Source organism: Streptopelia decaocto, assembly GCF_964273445.1.
Source record: "Streptopelia decaocto genome assembly, chromosome: 2".
Classification (NCBI taxonomy): Eukaryota; Metazoa; Chordata; class Aves; order Columbiformes; family Columbidae; genus Streptopelia; species Streptopelia decaocto.
Window position 1 is genome coordinate 158,794,009 of NC_138655.1, and position 17,971 is coordinate 158,811,979.

Consider the following 17,971-nt stretch of genomic DNA (forward strand, 5'->3'; position numbering starts at 1 on the left):
TAAAGCGTCTGTCAGCAATGAGGGTGATGGACTGGACAGCCTCTGGTGCTCCTGCTCCGGGCAGCTGACAGTGCTCCAGCTCCTGCTGATTCCAAAGGTCTGATCCTAACTGCGTTTGGCCACCAGCATCAGGGACCTCTGGTGAAACCGAGATCAACTAAACTGCTTTTTTTTGGGGGGTGAAACCAAAGAGAGAAGGGCCACGAGTGCCACTTGGCTCCCATGTGTTGTGAAATCCATGTCGTCTCGCTGCAGCCATCCTGGCAGGGCGGTCCTGGGGTCAGGTAGCAGCTCTTTCATCTGTTGGTGACAAGATGCTGAGCCAGGCTGGCTGAGCTGCGCCTGCTGAGGCTCTGATCTCTCTGCAGATGTGTCACATTTATGTGCAAATCCAGCGCAAGCTCTTAACAGCTGAGCACATTTCTCATCTGCATTTCCTGACGGTAAGCAGAAGTGACTTATTGAGACAATTAGAGTGGGATGGAGTAATTAAACATGACTGAATGCCACATCGCAGAGATCACTTGTTAATGACAGGGAGTTAGGATAAGGAAAGGATCTGCGGAGCATTTTCCTCAGAGTGAAAAATCTGCCCCCTCCCCTCATGAGTAGCTCTAGCTGTTTTGGCAATGGCTCCAAGGGTCTTTACACTGACCCTCTTCTCCCTCTTTATCAGCACAAGGAAGGAGAAACACCTTTTGGTCCTTGTCCTTTGGATGCTCTGTGGTTTGCAGGAGATGTGGATTCAGTTCCCTGTTCCCTAAGGAAAAATATCTCCTCTCAAGGGGCTGCCTGCTAATGTCATGGGTGAAAGAGGAGATGGGTTCCGGGCTGAGAATTAGCAAGGGAGGAGCACAAGGGCAGGACCCAGTGATAAAAATTGAAAATAAGATCAAAAAGCAAGTCCTCACATCTCCCTGAGACTGGTTCAGACAGGAATAATGTCACCAGCTTCAGGTGGAATTACTGCCGGATGTCCATGTGAGCGGTGAAGCATCTCCTGTGGCACCGGCCAAAGGAAGGGTGACTGGGAGTAACCTGTTCGACTCGATGTCTGGAGGCCAGGAAGGACACGAGCTTCCTTGTGATGTGTTTCATGTTTTGGACTCTGCACAAACGACCTCCTCAGCAGACCTCAACACTCAGGAGAAGTAGATGCCAGCTTTCCAGATTTCCTTCTGCTCGGGGTTACCTCCCTGCCGTGGTGTGATGGGGAAGGAACAGGGAGATTGCAGGGAGACGTGATTGATGGGTGTTGTGTTCCTCTGCTCTGAAACAGCTTTGTCCCCCAGTTATTTCTGGTTTCTCCTCGCAGATAGCTCAGTTGAGCACACAGTTAGTTTGGGAGTGCTAATACAGTGCGCTCACTGTCCGGGAGCAGCTGATAATGTATTCACACTGCGTTAAGATTTTCCAGAAAAGAGATAACATTTGCAGATGGCTTGGGCTGACTCCTTTGGCTTAAGCCTTTTTATTGATAGATGAAAGCAGTACACACAACCAAGCTATGGAAAGCTTGAAAAAGTGTCCTCCCTTACTCTGCTTTTTTAACAATTTCTGCATGGATAGTTTTTCTCCTTGTCTCTTGTGTGACTACAGTAGATACCGATCCTGTTCTTCAGGCTTCCTTGTACCTTTTCTGCATGGAGGAGCTCTGTGCCCTCTGTCATATATCTCAGCACATGCCACAGAGATCAAGGCAGCCCTTCCAGACACAGGTTTTTAAGCGTTCTTTCCTCCCACACAGCTCTCTTTTCCAGTGGATTCGCTTTGCCAGATAATGGTTTCCAAAGAATCCATTCTAAATTTCCAATATTTCACATCAGATTTTCTAGTCTCGGAAATGCTAGATCATTGCCAACCCAAAGCTGAGGGATTGATTGCACAAGCAGACCAGCCACTCTGAAGGGACAATAACTCCTCTGAGCCGGGCAGTGGAGAGCAGCTGGCAGGTGATGGGGAACAACGGGATGATCCTTCCACTTGCATGGAAGGGGAGGGGAGGGGAGGGGAGGGGAATCACCTACTTATCACCCACCGCCATCAGCAAGATACACATCTGGATCTGAGACGCTCAGCCTGGGCTTCCTTTCTGGTCAAGGGTCCAACGTAGTCAAGGATTAAGGGTATTGAAACAAAGAAATAAAACTAACAGCAGAGTCAATTATACTCTTAAGCGGCATTCTTTATTTTGTCAGCACTGAGGAATGCTGGGGATCATCCTCCATAAGTGCTCCAACAACTGGATGCTCTTACATTGCTTATATTCACACAATTATTACATATGCATTACATTTGTTGAAAATTTTGACATACAATACATCTATACTAAAAAAAAATTGATGATGTTAGTTATAATTGTTTAGTTTCTTACCTACAATGCATCTATTCATTATTAGTTAAATATAAGCTAAGCACTCTGCTTCTAAACAATGTATTACTTGATCTTCTGTCTCCTCTTGTCATGCAGAAGGATCTAAAACTTGAAAAATATCCCCTTATTCTGTAGGTGGCCAGAAAGCATTTATCATGTCAATTGGTTAATGATGGGTATGTCTTTTGTAACTTAATCACAATATACATTCATTTAGCAGCTTCTCTTCAGTATGAATTATCTTACTCTAAAGTTTTTGTCGAAATAGGACAGAGCATTTGTGTTCCAAAAGCTTCTTTTGTTCCCCATTGGCTCTAAAAGGAGCCTAACTAAACTTTAGGCTGTTTGACTGAACAAGGATGGTAGCAAAATCACAGCAAGTCTCTCCATTAGCAGCCCAGCTGCAGCGGAATTGCAGCCCTTTTCTTTCACAGGTGGTTTTAGTACTCAGACCCATAAACTTTCACTCAAAGGTAATTGGCCAGATAATATAATTCCACAGCAGCCCATCCCAACCCAACCTTCTCCTCCCTCCCTTCTGACTGATCGACTGTTGGCCTTTACAAAGTGATAATAAAAGACCACACAAAGATAATTGCTCGTAATTGTCAGGGAGGAGCTTTTTCAGCTCCAGGAAGGTCCTCATGGTATGTTTTTGTATAGGAATCAAACCAGCAAAGTGCGGTGGAAGATGTTTGACCACCTCAACATGTGGTAGGAATTTAAAACAAATGTCAAATGTTGGGTTTTCAAACTCTAATGAGCATCTGATGAATTTTGGATGATCCTATCGTAGAAACTTGCAGGGTGGATGCTGAGTTGTGTTTTTCTGCAGTGTTGCCTTTGAACAAACTGGGCACTTTAATGGTGAAATAGCACCAGTTTAAATGTAGAAGAGGATAAAATGGATGTTTAAAGGCAAGTTTCTTCCATTCAGCTAAACAGTGGGGATATTTTACACTCATGTACCACTTTTCAACAAAGGTCCTTCAAGATACGTACAAATAAAATCGATCTCACGCATCTGTGACACAGGAAATTGTTTTACCTGTAATTTACAATTTGAGGCAAGAAGTTAAGCAATGTCTTTTTTCCTTCCAAATTCCTGGCAAGCTTGTTGTAGAAGGTGGCTGAATTTCTCTCAAATATGTTGCCTTTTCTGTGTGTGTCCTGAGATGGTATTGGTAGATGTCTGCAATATGTGAACTGGTCTGTCTCCCACCCAAGAAAATGCAGTGAGACTTTCTTAGTTATGGACTGCAACACTATTTTTGCCATTTATTGTGTGTCAATTCCACCCCTGCTTTGCTGTTAAGTAGTAGCAGTCAAATGTGATTAAGCAGTTTCTGCCCTTTCAGTCCTTCATAGATGTTTTTCGTAGATGTTTTAAGTGTCCCATGAAAGACAAAAAGGGGTTGTGGATGCTGAGATTTCAGCACAGCTTGAGGTCTCAGGGGCAATATAGGGGTGTTTCAGGTATTCACATTTGTTTAATAACATAGTCTCTTGAATGCACCACTCCATATGGATTGCATTGTGCGTGCATTTTGCAAATTTGGTGCAAATTTGCAAGTTCAGGGCTCATTTCCACTAGTTGGGTGGCAGGGATGGAAATGGGGAAGGATGGTCCTGAAAGCAGCATTTTACTTTCTTACAGCACAAAGGATCAAGTCTCCCCTTGACGGGGGGCAGGACGGGCATGGGTGACACCAAACCGCTCTGAAGCTTTGGTCTTTGCCTCCCTAATTCATACTGGTGTGACTGAAAATAATATATAGGGTTTTAAATTTTACCTTCTCGCTTTTTTGCAAACTAGATAATGGCTATTTTGGTCTCTGCCCTCCTCCTCTAATTTTGCTGTGAGGTGATGTGCAGGCCCAGCTCCGCTCTCCCCACCCTCGCATGGGGGCAGAGATCAGATCAGGGATGCCCCAAGGACTGCAACCAAACACTTGGCAGTGATTTGTGTCTCATAAACATGATATCACAGTACGGCATCTACTGCATGTTCTGTTTCTTTGAAAAATAATGTGGGAAAAGAGGTTTTTATTTTTTTTTAATTATTTTTTATTTATTGCTTCTTCTGCTGCTTTTCATTTGAACTTTCCCAAATTTGGGAAAGAAGGGCAAGGAAAGGGAATCCTCCAGAAGTCATAGGAAAAGGATAAAGAGTAATTTCTTAATCTCCCTCAGCAAGTTGAGATAAGGCTGGCTGCACCCCTGCTGACAGCAGGCTCTGCTTTCTTTCCACAGTCTCCATTGAAGATATTCGGGATGTGAGGTCAGGCCATAAAACAGAAGGTATGGAAAAATACGCCAAGGATGTCCCAGAGTATCGCTGCTTTTCCATCATTTTCAAAGACCAGCGGAAAAACCTGGACCTCATTGCGAGCTCAGAGGACGATGCCAACCACTGGATCTCCGGCCTTGCGAAAATCATAGCCCACAGCAACTCCATGAACCAGAAACAGAAACTCCAACAGTATCCTTTGCCTTACAAAGTGATTAATCACACACAAAGACGCACTTGTCTTCCTCTGTGGGTGGAGATAGTACACTAACTCCTTTTTGTTTTCCTATTAGCCCTGAACACTGAGTTTTCTCTCCCATTGATTTTACACTCGGGCAAACTCCCTTGTATCCAGTGCTTTTTTCCCCCTTGTTTTACAGAGATATAAGCAAGAGTGGATTTAAGGCTTCACGTAGCTCCTTAAGCAAAGAATCGCCTCTTTCAGGGAGCTCCAGCTAAAACAATCATTATTTTTTGTATTCCTCAGGGGTCTGTTTCAACTTGTATTGCAGTAAACTCCAGGACAGGCACTTCTTGGCAAGGCATGAAAAGCCCGTAGTGTTTATCATGTTTCTCAGTAATACAAGGCGAGGGAACTGATTCTCCCCTCCTGACTGCCAAATTTACTCCCGGGGTAGCTCCGCTGATTTTAGTGAAATTACTCCTTATTTGCCTCAGGAGGTTTTGCCCTGAAAGAATTTGCAGTTGCTTAGTGACAACGCAGAGATTGGGAGGGAAAAGTAGCAGAGCAGGGAAAAAATAGTGAATTAGTTGTGAAATGGAGAGTGAGTTAGTTATTGGGTGAAATCTTGGTGCGGCTGAATTCACGGAGCATTTTCCCCTGGGCCTGCATTTCAGTCAATAAGTTGCTTTGTGACCACAGGTCTCGCATCCATATAAAAAGAGATAATATCTGTGGGAGCGAAAATCTGATGGATTTTCTGCACTCTGTGTGTCTGGGGCCCTGACTGTGACATATGAACCTGTTGGTCGATTTTACAGAGCCTCAGCAACCATAAAATATTAAGTTCCTTTAAGCTTCACAAAGATAAGTATCCAGCTATCAGAGAGGAAACCAGATAGTGGTCTCAGTGAGAGAAGGCGGTGTGAGCTTCGTGTCTTGTTCAGCATCAAAGTCTCTATGGAGAGGAGGGAGATGCGAAATCCTTGGGGGAATATCGCAAAGCTGGAGTTTGAGCCTGAGCAAGGACCAGGGATTCTTGCTTCACTCTGTGTGGGTTCCCTGCGGGATAATAATGTCCTCGTGATGAAGGAAATGGCACGTAAGCGCTGAGTTTTCATCAGGCTTTACCCTTCTGTGGATTCTCTGGAGTCTAATAAGCACTTGCAAACCATAGTGCTGTTGGTTTAAAGGAATTGGACACCACTGTGTCCCTGTGGACAGAAAGGCCAGTGGTACCTGGGGTGTAATAGAAGAGGGGTGGTCAGTAGGTTGAGAGAGGTTCTCCTGCCCCTCTACTCTGCCCTGGGGAGACCACACCTGGAATATTGTGTCCAGTTGTGGCCCCTCAGTTCCAGAAGGACAGGGAACTGCTGGAGAGAGTCCAGCGCAGGGCGACAAAGATGCTGAAGGGAGTGGAGCATCTCCCGTGTGAGGAAAGGCTGAGGGAGCTGGGGCTCTGGAGCTGGACAAGAGGAGACTGAGGGGTGACCTCATTAATGTTTACAGATATATAAAGGGTGAGTGTCAGGAGGATGGAGCCAGGCTCTTCTTGGTGACAACCAATGATAGGACAAGGGGTAATGGGTTCAAACTGGAACACAGGAGGTTCCACTTAAATTTGAGAAGAAACTTCTTCTCAGTGAGGGTGCCAGAGCCTGGCCCAGGCTGCCCAGGGAGGTTGTGGAGTCTCCTTCTCTGCAGACATTCCAACCCGCCTGGACACCTTCCTGTGTAACCTCATCTGGGTGTTCCTGCTCCATGGGGGGATTGCACTGGATGAGCTTTCCAGGTCCCTTCCAGTCCCTGACATTCTGTGATTCTGTGATTCTGTGTGATGCGCAGGGGGTGCTGTGTCTTTTTGGATGTTTTTTCAAGCTTTAGGTCATTTCTCAGCATTGTTATCAGTTGTGTGTCCATGGTGGTAGGGAGCACAGGTAAATTGAAACCGTTAAACTTTGGTGCTGTTGGAAATGCTGCACACTGGCAATTTTCCCTTTGAACGTGAAGGCTTCTTCCTCCCCACAGTGTGTGGGGAAAATCTGGGCTACAGAAAGTTGTCCCTGAAGCGTGTCAAATTGAATAGTGTGCTGAAAAACTTCCCTGTAAGAAAGACAAGATTGCTAAGGAGGGGGGGAAATAACAATGACATTTGCTAGGGAAGAAGGCTGTAAATTTCCAGTGTGGAAAAGTGCCTCTCTGGCTTTGGAAAGCAGAATCGAAGCTAAATAGGGTGGGTAGGCAAACCGTATTTCTGGAAGAGTAATTACCGTGCAGTGCTGGCTTCCAATCTGGGATTGTCTTGGGCTGTTTAACGTAACCTGGAATTACAGAACAGCATGATTTCTCATTTGAAATTTGATGACGTTTAATTAAAGCCTGGGATTTTAAATTTAGTCTGTGTTCACTGGGTTTGCTTGGCAGTGTGGGTTTATTCAGATCTTCCTAAACCTCAGAAGCATTCTCTGCATAGGAGAACACAAGGGGAAGAGTCAGTATATGAGGAGAGGTGTTGGGTCCCCTGTTTGTCCCCCATGGCTGGAGAATTGCCTTGCAGTGTATCTTTTCCAGCCTCCAAAACCTTGCAAAGCCAGTAAGGAATGTGCAGGATTTTGAAAACAACCACTGAAAGCAAAAAACTTCCTGGTTTCAGATGGGATTTGTTTGGTTTATAATATGACAGTCTGTCATAGCAGGGCACTCAATTTAGTGTCTTATGTGTCCTTTCCAGTCCTATATTCCTACAAAGATCAAACTTTAACATGCTTGATGAGTACTTCTGTTGTTCATACACACACAGCACTGTTTTATTAAGTCTTGGATTCAACCCTGCAACAAGCTGGCATAGGTTATTTAGCAAATATTGCAGGTATGTGTGCAGGGAAGACTTTAGACCAGAAAATACAGGGGACTTTTCATTTGGGCAGCGTGGCACCATCTGCTTCGATTCTGGGATTTATGTATGAGCTTTTCTTCTGGTTGGAAATCACTTACCAGAAGTTTTGCAGCGTTTCTGTTCTGAGCACATTCTTGGGATATCTGCCAGATATCTCTGGTTTCTAATAGAGAGCTGGTAGCCCTGAAGCTGATCCTTTAAAAACAAGAGGCAGGGAGCAGGCTCTCTCTGGGGGTATAAAGGAATAGGAACAGCTTTTTCCTAATCCACTCAGGCCCAAATTGATGTGTAAGGTGAAAGGAAGACCCACAACCAGGGCTGCAAAATGGTGTTTATATCTCTTGTAGATGCCATTTACTGCCCACATCTTGCCTTCCAGAGTCGACTTTGGATATGTGCATGACCTCTGAGTGCTCAGAATCAGTGGAAATGACATCAGACTTTAAAAAAAAAAGTGGTTTTTTGCAGTGGTTAGAGCAAGAGTAGCTTCTACACACAGTTAGTGTTGTCCAGTCCTGCTGCTCAGCTCTGGCCACAACAGGATGGGTTTCCTCTTGGCTTGCTAGGATTGCACATTAGTCCTGCCTGTTATTTTTAGGGAAAGCTCTGAAGGGGACCCGAAGTGCGGGGATCAGATATGAATGGGTGGTACCACCATTAGCACCATGTTGACATGCTGAGCAGATGCTCTTTGGAGCACGGCTGGTGGAGGGGGTGTTCACCACCTTGAGGTGGGTGGTGGTGTCCTCCCAGCAGAGCATCCTCTGTGCATGGGAGCTTCATGACTCAAACTTGGTTTTCTGGTCAAAGCCAGACCCTGTTTCAGGGCCCTAGAGTGTCCTTGGGAGCTGGGGAAATCATAGACTAGTTTGGGTTGGACCTTCAGAGCTCATCTAGTCCACTTGCCCTGCCATGAGCAGGGAGATCTTCAACCAGATCAGGTTGCTCAGAGCTCCATCCAGCCTGGCACTGAATGTCTCCAGTTAGCTTCTCGTTATTTTGGTTTCCATGCCTAAAGAAGGGGAATATTAATATTACCAGGCTAAGACAGATGCAGTGTGAGGTCATTGCTTAGAACCCGCCAAGATTCTTAAAGACACAAAGTTCAACTTCCCATGAGACAAACAATACTTACAAACAGTTTACACATATCTCCATAGTTCAGAAGTATTTGAAAGCAGCGGTAGCTGTGGCGAATACTCTGTTTCAGGGTTATGTCTACAGCCCTTAAGGCTGTGAGTTAACGTCCTTTTTGGGGGTTATTCTGAAAGGCCCAGTTAAAATGCTGTGGTACTCTATGCCTCAGCTGGGTTTTGCTAATCGTGACATTTACTCTGCCCAAAATCCAGACTGGGCACTTTTTTAACGAGTCTTTTAGAATGAGTTGGAAGCAATGCTTCCTATGCAAGATGTGGAAGGTTATATTAGTGGAGATCAACTTGTTCCTTCCATCATTTTATCTATTGAAAAAGAGGAGATTTTTCAGGATCTTTATTTGGCACTTAAGCAAATTAGAGAGAGACAGTTCCCTGATGCAAATTTGTTGTTGTTGTTGTTTTGTTTTGTTTAAAACTGCAAGATATCTCAACTGTCTATCATTATTTTCCCAAGAGACTTCAAGAACATGGGAAATTCAGCTCAAATTAACTGACATCACATCAAAAAGTTTTTTTTTTTTTGGCAATTACTGAAGTTTTTATAAAACAAGCTCTTATCAACTATTAACACAGTGTGATATAGTAATAGATTCCGTGTATTTCACAAGGGGAAGGCAAGACCCACAGAGTTTGGTTTGATTCTGCTTGCAACAGAGTTCTTAAGACACATAGGTAGAAATCCCTAAATAAATACAGAAGGTGAAGGTGAGTCCAAAAAATAGCGTTAATGCTTCTTTTGGAGAATCCCCGTTCAGCTTGGTATACTGAATATTGGTCAAGTCTATGACGATCAGTTTACCACTCTTGGAAGGTCTTTTCATCTGTTCTCTATCCTCTTTTAATAGTCTGGAGCAGAAGGGACTTTCTGTCATAAAAGAGAAATCAAGACTGTTTTGTGATGTGGCTGTGGCCAGAGACTCCGAGAAGGTAAAAAGAGTTGATCCAGCTCCTCCTGCATCACTTTTATAGAGCATTTTGATTCTGTCAAAGCACCATTTTGCTCTTTCAGAGCAGAAGGTGAGATGCTGTAAGCTGTCCAGTGGTAGCACGCTGATTTATGGCAGCTGGAGAGGTGGTTCAGGGTCTTTAGAAGAGATTTCCCCCCCAACCATGGCCAGCAGAAGGGTGGTATGTAGATTACTGACCTGGAGAGATTTCCTTACATCATCCTGCAGCTGGATTCATACGTGCCTGCGGAAAGCTGATAAAAACAAAGACAACAAGATGAGCTTGAAAGAGCTCAAGGACTTCCTGAAAGAGGTGAACATTGAAGTTGATGACTATCATGCCAAGAAGATTTTCCAGGTAATGAGATCAAAGTATTTGTTGTTGGCTGAGGTCCAGGTCTAACACAGCTTTCAGCTTTGGTGGGATACCTAAGCTAGAGTGCATTCCTAATATCTTTTCTTGTACCAGAGCCTCTTGGATTTTGGTGCTCAGCAGATTCCCACTAAGTTAGACCAGCACAATGCTTTTGATGAAAGTGTAATAAGGCCTTTCTTTACCTGTGATGCCAAATATTGCCAGGGTCCACATAAGATGAGGTGCAGACATAGATAATATGAGAAAAAGGGAAAAGTTCAAGTGCACTTTGAGTCTCAGGTGTTTCAGGAGTTCAGCGTGCCATGCCACATGTCAATGTCCAAGTCTGGCTGAAATTGGTTTAGTTACAATTATGTATCCAGACCCTCACCTTTTCAGAGGAGGAGGGTGCTAAGTGATAGGTGTAAATAAAAAGAAAGTGCAAATTAGGAAAAAAACCACCCCAGATTTACGGTAAATTGCAATGCAGAATGCAAACCTGGCTCAGTCTGGTTGATTTAATACCTCAAGGCATATTTAATCCAGCCATGGATATACATTTTTAAATTCTCAGGATTTGGCTTGCTGACTGAGCCTAGCAGAAGATAAAAACGGGATGGTTTTGGTTTCTCTCTAAAGAAGCCTTCCTGCTGAGGTGAGATAAAGCATCTGGATAATTTCCAAACTTCCATCCTCTCTGAAGCAGGATTTGAGTTCATGGGTGGGTAGTTTCAGAAATGCCTTTTCTGATCAGTGGTAAACGTGTGTGTGGTTTTGGGTACTGGGCAGTAATTCTCCTGCTCCTTTCCGTAAGAAGATAACAGGGAAAGTTGGTCATTAGGACCTTCCCAAAAAGGAGGTACAAGTTTCCTAATCTGTGCTTTATGAAGGATGCGATTCAGCTCATCTGAGAGGATTCATCTCACATTTGTCAGATGAATCACTTCAAACATCAAACATCTGAAAAGACACCCTTTTATTTTTAAACTTTTTTTAGAAGTGTGGTCTTTTTTTCATACAATGAACCTCTTTTGCTATTGCAGTAGTTACAAGAGGTCTCTAGGAGTGGGAACTTGATGAAGTTCAAGTCTCTTTTTGCTTAAGGACTCCAAGTAATTACTAAACCTCTGTTCAACCCATCTAAATGCAGGCAGCTGGTTGAAGTACCCTCATTAAGCATGTAATTGTTATAAGTTTCCTGTATAGCCACTGGAAAGAGAGACTCTTCAGAGGTTAATTCAGATTTCTTTTGGGCTGAGTTGCCTCCAGGAAGAACCTGTCTTGCTCTTAAAGCAATTACCTTTTCAGATTACGTACTACTTAAACTTAGATGGACTGAGAGACATTACAGCATATTAAAAGGCTGATCTTTTCTGTCTTGGCGAGTTGTTCTTCATTTAGTCACAGGAAGGAAAGGTGATCGAGGGTTCAAGCGAGAGCTGCAGGGCACGTTCTCACATTATTCTTGCTTTTCATCACATAACTCTGTGCCCACATCTGGGTTTTAGACACACCTGAGTAAGACATCTGCAATGCAACCAGAAACTGTGCAAAGTTCCTCCAATTGTTGACTTCATTCCAACCTGAATATTCATTCTGGTGCCTCAGGAAGGTTCTGGCTTTTTCTGGAGGTCAAAGTTCATTCAGAACTCATGGTTCGTGATCTGTACAAGTGAGGTAAAACACAATATTTTGGCTTGAGATTCTCTTTCTGATTTGGAGCTTTTGTAGCCCAAGCAGAAGGAGCTCACTTTTACACCATACATCTGATCTGTCCTGGAATGTGACTATGATGCAAATGCTATTGTCCTACTGTCATCACAACCTTTAATAACCACTAATGAACAAACTTCCCAAGGCGCATCACTGATAATGCCATTTTTCTAGAAGTAATATAATCATTTTTCCATGTCTTAAGGAAAAGAACGTCTGTCATTTATGACATCCCTGCATACTCCACCAGTTGATTTCCCTCTTTATATTCCTTTTTTAATTGCCAAGCATCATGCTCAGCTTAGCTTGTGAGATCTGCCAAAGCCACATATACATGGAAGGCTGAAAGGAAAAGAGAATTCCTGGATGGCTCAATCCTAATTTGAAGTTGTCTGTAGTACATTTCACAGGCTGTCCCATCCCTCAGAGGACAAGTTGAAATTTTTGATATCGGTTTGGTTCATGAAATGCAGTGCATCATGACCATTTTATTTGGTTTTATGTGTGCACTATAAACAGCTAGTATAGGACTTCATTTGAGGATTTGCAGGGGATGAAAGTTTCTCATTATCATCTTGCTTGGGGCACTGTCAAAGCCACCAGGGCCGTCATTGAGATCATTAGCAGAGTTAGGCTGAGATTAATATGATGACTGCTTAAACTGCGATAAGCATTTTGGTCATAAAACCCAGGACAATAGCTCTGTCTGTCATAGGGGATTAAAGATGGAAAGCAATTTAATTCCTCTGGTTTGACAAGTCACCATCTGTCAGCTAAGTCATGGTAACTGATAGCAACTTGTCCAAGGGTGAAAGGAGATGCGCCACAACCTCCTCTGAGTGGCCTGGAGCACATTTTCTGTTCCACATTCAGGCCTGGAGAAGAGAAGTTCTTAGGCCAAAAACTAAGTAATGCCGTGTCCTTCAGGGGTTTTGGTGTCCATAGCAAAAATTAGATTTTTCAGACTTACCTGAAATGTAAGATATGAGTGGGTTGTATGAGATGAGGACTCTACTGTTAAGGGTCTGTTTGCTTGATATAGATATTGAGAGAGAGGGAATCATCATAATAACAATAGATTAACTAGAAGTTGGTTGATTGCTGAAATTTGCAGGGAAAAACACTTGGAAGTGGTATAACTCTCCCTGCCCATGAGTGATTCCCCTGAGATACGTTCTTGCTTTCCATTGTAGGTTATTTTGCTCAGCCCATGTTTGATGCAGAGGTTTACATCCCAGAGGTGACTGAAAAATAGCTGTTCACCTCTCCATGAAGAATTCTGCTAGGAACAAACAACAAAACGCATATTAGGATTTGCCATAGAAAAATTGTAATTTCTGATAAAGATTTGAATCCAGGAATATTTTTAGTGAACGGGAAATATTTGTTGTTGGAAAAGATGTTGTACTTCATGGGGGCACTAACGTGTATATCTTAAACTCCTAATCTTCATGGTCAGCCAAGTTCTTGGCTTTGGTTCTTTGTCAAAGCTGTTATCTAATGGAAAAGTTCAAACCATAGAGGAACATGGGACCACGAGGAATTTGAATTACAAATCCTTGAGAAGCCAATATCTGACTTCAAATTTTGTGGACATTTTGTTACTTGGTGTTTTTTGAATGAGAATAGGAAAATTCCATGGGAAGAGGGATTTTTTCATACCTAAACATGTACATGTTTATCAGGATTTTTTTTAAAGCAAGTTCTGATGCCATCTTTGCAACCAGCCCTACTACTTGTCTTGACAGTATCTTGAGGCCTGAGCTCAAACTCACTGAGATCAAGGAGAAGCCCCTTTTCACTTTATTTACTGGATTTTAGGCCACACTATCAATAGCTTAAGACGCGTTGATCGTTTTCTTATTTTCCTCCACCTCTTGAGATCAAGAGCTACGTTTCTCTTGAGCCTTGGTTTGTACTTAGACTGCCAAGAGCCGTCCTTTTAACTTATGGTTTGCACAGTACATAGTGCAGTGGAGCTCAAGGCCATGCCTGGTGCTTTTCAACACGTTGATACTATGAGTAAATACTCATAACTGTAACTGTGATATGACTGTTGGCCTTGTCAATGAGAACCATTGTCGTTGACCAAGTGCTTCTCGTTCATCGGCCAGTAACTGTTTCCAATTATTTTGTGTTCTGCGTTGTGTAGCCCTGGTGCAGATTACGGCTGGCGTATGCCAGAAGGAAAGAAGGTTTTCACTCCTTCTCCCCTCTACGTTTACAGCACTGTGACAAGTCCAAGACAGAGGCTCTGGAGGATGATGAGATAGAGGAATTTTACAAAATACTGACAGAGAGGAAGGAAATAGATACAATTTTCCAAAAGTACTCGGATGCAGCAGGGTTCATGTCCTGCCAGAACCTGGTGAGGTTCCTCTATGAGACGCAACAAGAAGAAGATGCTGTTGTTGCTGCCCCTGCCTTAATTCAGAAATACGAGCCCAATGAAAGAGGTAGGTTGGAAATCTTGGCTGGTTTCATTCAAAATCTTGCTTTCTTGATGAAGTATGAATTGCTTTGCTGCTGTTTTCTTCTGCACCCATGTTTTTCATTTTCTCCTCTTGGCTGCTTCTAGAACATCTGTCTTCTAGGGGAGCATTAGCAGCTCTAGGAGAGGAGGGCACAGGAGAGCCTGGGAAATATTTCTCTTCAATTTTGACTTGGGTACACAAAGCAGCTGTAGAGGGGTTGATATAGAGTTGGCCAGAGGGTGATGAAACTCCTGAGGGAAAGACTCCAATGGCTTATTCAAATGTCAAAACCTCACGTGGCTTTACAAGGTTAAGAATGTAGCAATATTTCCTTTCTCCAAAAGCAGGAATGGAGGCAAATGTTTTTGGATGTGGGCACCTGAAAAGCCATCAGGTGATGAGATCTCTGAGTAGAGAACCAAGAAGGTGACAGCTGTTTAGGAGACCAATCACAGAATTGTCTTTCTGCTCAGAAATTAAGTGATTTGCCAGTCTGGAGCATGTGTTCAGTTGAGGGAACTGGGGAACTGGAGATGGTTGAGGGAATTTGGGCTGTTTAGCCCTGAGAAAAGGAGGCTGAGGGCAGACCTTATCGCTGTCTACAACTACCTGAAAGGAGGTTGGAGCATGGAGGGGGTTGGTGTCTTCTCCTGAGTAGCAAGTGACAGAACAGGGGGAAATGGCCTCAAGTTGTGTGAGGGAAGGTTTAGATTAGATATTAGGAAAAAAAATTGGATATTAGAAAAAAATTCTTCCTGAAAAGGGTTGTCAGGCATTGGAACAGGCTGCCCAGGGCAGTGCTGGAGTCATCATCCCTGGAGGGGATTAAAAAGCATTTAAATGAGGTTCTTAGGGCCATGGTTTAGTGCTAGAGTTAGGTTATGGTTGGACTCAATGATCCTGAGGATCTCTTCCAACCGAAACTATTCTATTCTATTCTATTCTATTCTATTCTATTCTATTCTATTCTATTCTATTCTATTCTATTCTATTCTATTCTATTCTATTCTATTCTATTCTATTCTATTCTATTCCATTCCATTCCATTCCATTCCATTCCATTCCATTCCATTCCATTCCATTCCACTCCACTCCACTCCACTCCACTCCACCCCACTCCATTCCATCCCATCCCATCCCATCCCATCCCATCCCATCCCATCCCAACTCAGGATAATAGGCTGGTTTTGCACTATCTTGATGCGTTGTCCTCTTCGGAGAGGGACACTGCTTTACAGATGTCACACTTGGGGATTAGACTGAAATCTGTCTCAGTCCCTTGGGATAGGAAGATCTCAATTTCTCCCCAGAGCTGGGTGATTTTGCATTTACTCTTTGCAAATCGTGTATTCATTGGATGACATATACAGGATTTATCTGGCTATGTTTAGACATCTGACAACTTCTCTGTGTTGGCTTGAAGAAAGCTTCAAATGTTCAAATGGAGGTTTTTATGCCGTAGATCTCTAGAGAGTGGTGAGGTAAGTGCTGTCTTTGACGTTTTAAGGTGTTATCAAAGGACAGTAAGTGTTGCAAAAAGCCACACTCGTGAAGGGGTTTTAAAAACATTTTCAGGCAAATGAAGCTGTCATTGTCATCTCAACAGCAGCAATATCTTTACTATTGTAATAGCTGAATGCCTGGGGAACACATTTTGCATTTGGGATCCTCTGGAGAGCATCAGGCTTGATGTTGAAGATGATGTCACAGACCGGTGGTGTCAGATTTTCAGTATGAGGTTACTGTCTCTTTTATCTGGCAGCCAAGAGGGGTAACGCCATGACCAAAGATGGTTTCCTGATGTACCTGCTGTCTGATGAAGGGAATATATTCAACTCCTCCCACCGTAAAGTTTACCAGGACATGACCCAACCTCTCAGTCACTACTTGGTGTCATCCTCACACAATACCTATCTTATGGAAGATCAGCTCACAGGTCCAAGCAGCACAGAAGCCTATATCAGGTAACGTACGTGCGTGTTCGTGTTTATATGTGTGTGAGAGGTTGACATCTTTCTTATAGAAGACATAAGGTGCATCTCTAGATGCAAGAGGACCAAGAAGCAATCTCCCACCTCAAGACCAGGTAATGTGGACTGGCCCATGTTCATATCAGGGTGAGCTGTTTCTAAATCAGGTTGGCTATACCCCTCTTTTCACAGCACCTTGACCTGAATCTCTGCAGGTCTCTCTGTGGTGTCCACCTGACTGTAAGATGTATAATTACTACATTTGGAAGTAGTTTAAAATATCTGCCATCGTGTGGAGGCTGGATTGCAGCCCCCTAGCATGGTGTTTTCAAAGTGTAAAGCTGAGGGGGTGTGTAGTATTCCCCAGAATATGACATGAGATAGTGCCAGGAGCAAAGATTTATTGGGCAGAGCTGCAGGACTGTGTTGGGACTGTAAGGAGCCAAAATGATGCCTACTGTGTATGATCTATACTGCCTCTTGGCTATCCCTAGAACCATACTGGGGTTTGTTATGAAGAGACCAAAAAGAAGTGGGGTACGAGCTAATGAAGCAGGGTGGGTGATCAGCAGACTTATGCCTGGTCCTTCTTTAGCAGCTCAGATGCTCCCACAGTGTCCCTGCACAGAACATTAGGCGATGCCTAGTTCTGCCTTTAACGACCGACTGCTGTTCAGTGTCTCACAACCAGATGTTTGCAGGGGGTTTTACTAACTTACACAACCACCTTACATCTGCTATGTTTTGTACTTTTATCAAGTGAGAAAGTGTTTCTTTTTAAGCAAGGTAAGGACTGCTATTCTGTCTTTATCACTTACCTGATTCTCAAGGAACAACTGTCCAGAGTCACAAGCTCAAAAGACTAGAAAGTGAAATCTGGCCCAGGTTGCTTTTAAATGTCTGTTTGAATTCTTCTCACAGTATCTTAAAATTACAGAATTATGTTTTTGATGTAAAAAAATTATCCCATGATTCTTATTGCAATGAGTTGAAGGAGTTGTGTTATCTGAAACACATAGGGAGATATAAGATCACCTCCTAGATGGTTAAGTCTGTACAGGGGGAACCTACATTTTAAAATAAATGAAAATGAAAGTATGGATATGTAGAGGTGGGAGTTTCACGTGGGGATTCAGTCTGTGGGCTCAGTTTGGGAAACTGGCCCTCAGCAGCCTCCCCAGCTCTGGTGAAATTCCCACAGCTCCCACCCTGACAGCTCTGAGGATTCATTTTCTTATGTCTTATCAGTTCTAGATGAAGAAGTAACATCATTCATGCTTTGTGGCCTGGGTTCTAAGGCTGACTGTCTTTCTGTCTTTCTTCTAATGTAGCCACTCTTGATTTTCTCTTATCTTCACCTTCTTTGGGAAAAGACTTGGGGTACAGTCATGACTGTCCTTTCTTATCTGGCACTCACTATGTCTTCCTCTTTGGATAATTCTTACCTTGGACTTTCATCACCTCATTTCTCAGATCCCACTGTGCTTTCCTTGCTCAACCTTGAGCATTCTTTGCTGACTCTGAGCTCTCCTGATCCCATCCTTTCTCCAACTGCTTTCCCATTTTTCCAAGCTCCTCTTTTCTCCCTTGCTCTCTAAACTTCCCATCAGCCTC

General features: G+C 43.4%; 1 protein-coding gene across 3 annotated transcripts in view; it reads left to right on the forward strand.

The window, feature by feature from the left end:
* PLCD1 (phospholipase C delta 1) overlaps positions 1–17,971 on the forward strand; it is a 57,663-nt gene that overhangs the window by 21,208 nt on the left and 18,484 nt on the right. For all 3 annotated transcript variants that reach the window (XR_014183390.1, XM_082046145.1, XM_082046144.1), the window contains exons 3-6: positions 4,628–4,856; positions 10,074–10,203; positions 14,141–14,369; positions 16,150–16,351. Coding sequence is in view for 2 of the 3 variants with exons in the window: in XM_082046145.1 (XP_081902271.1) it covers positions 4,628–4,856; positions 10,074–10,203; positions 14,141–14,369; positions 16,150–16,351 (790 nt within the window). In the remaining variant the exon portion in view is untranslated. The remainder of the gene's footprint in view (positions 1–4,627; positions 4,857–10,073; positions 10,204–14,140; positions 14,370–16,149; positions 16,352–17,971) is intronic.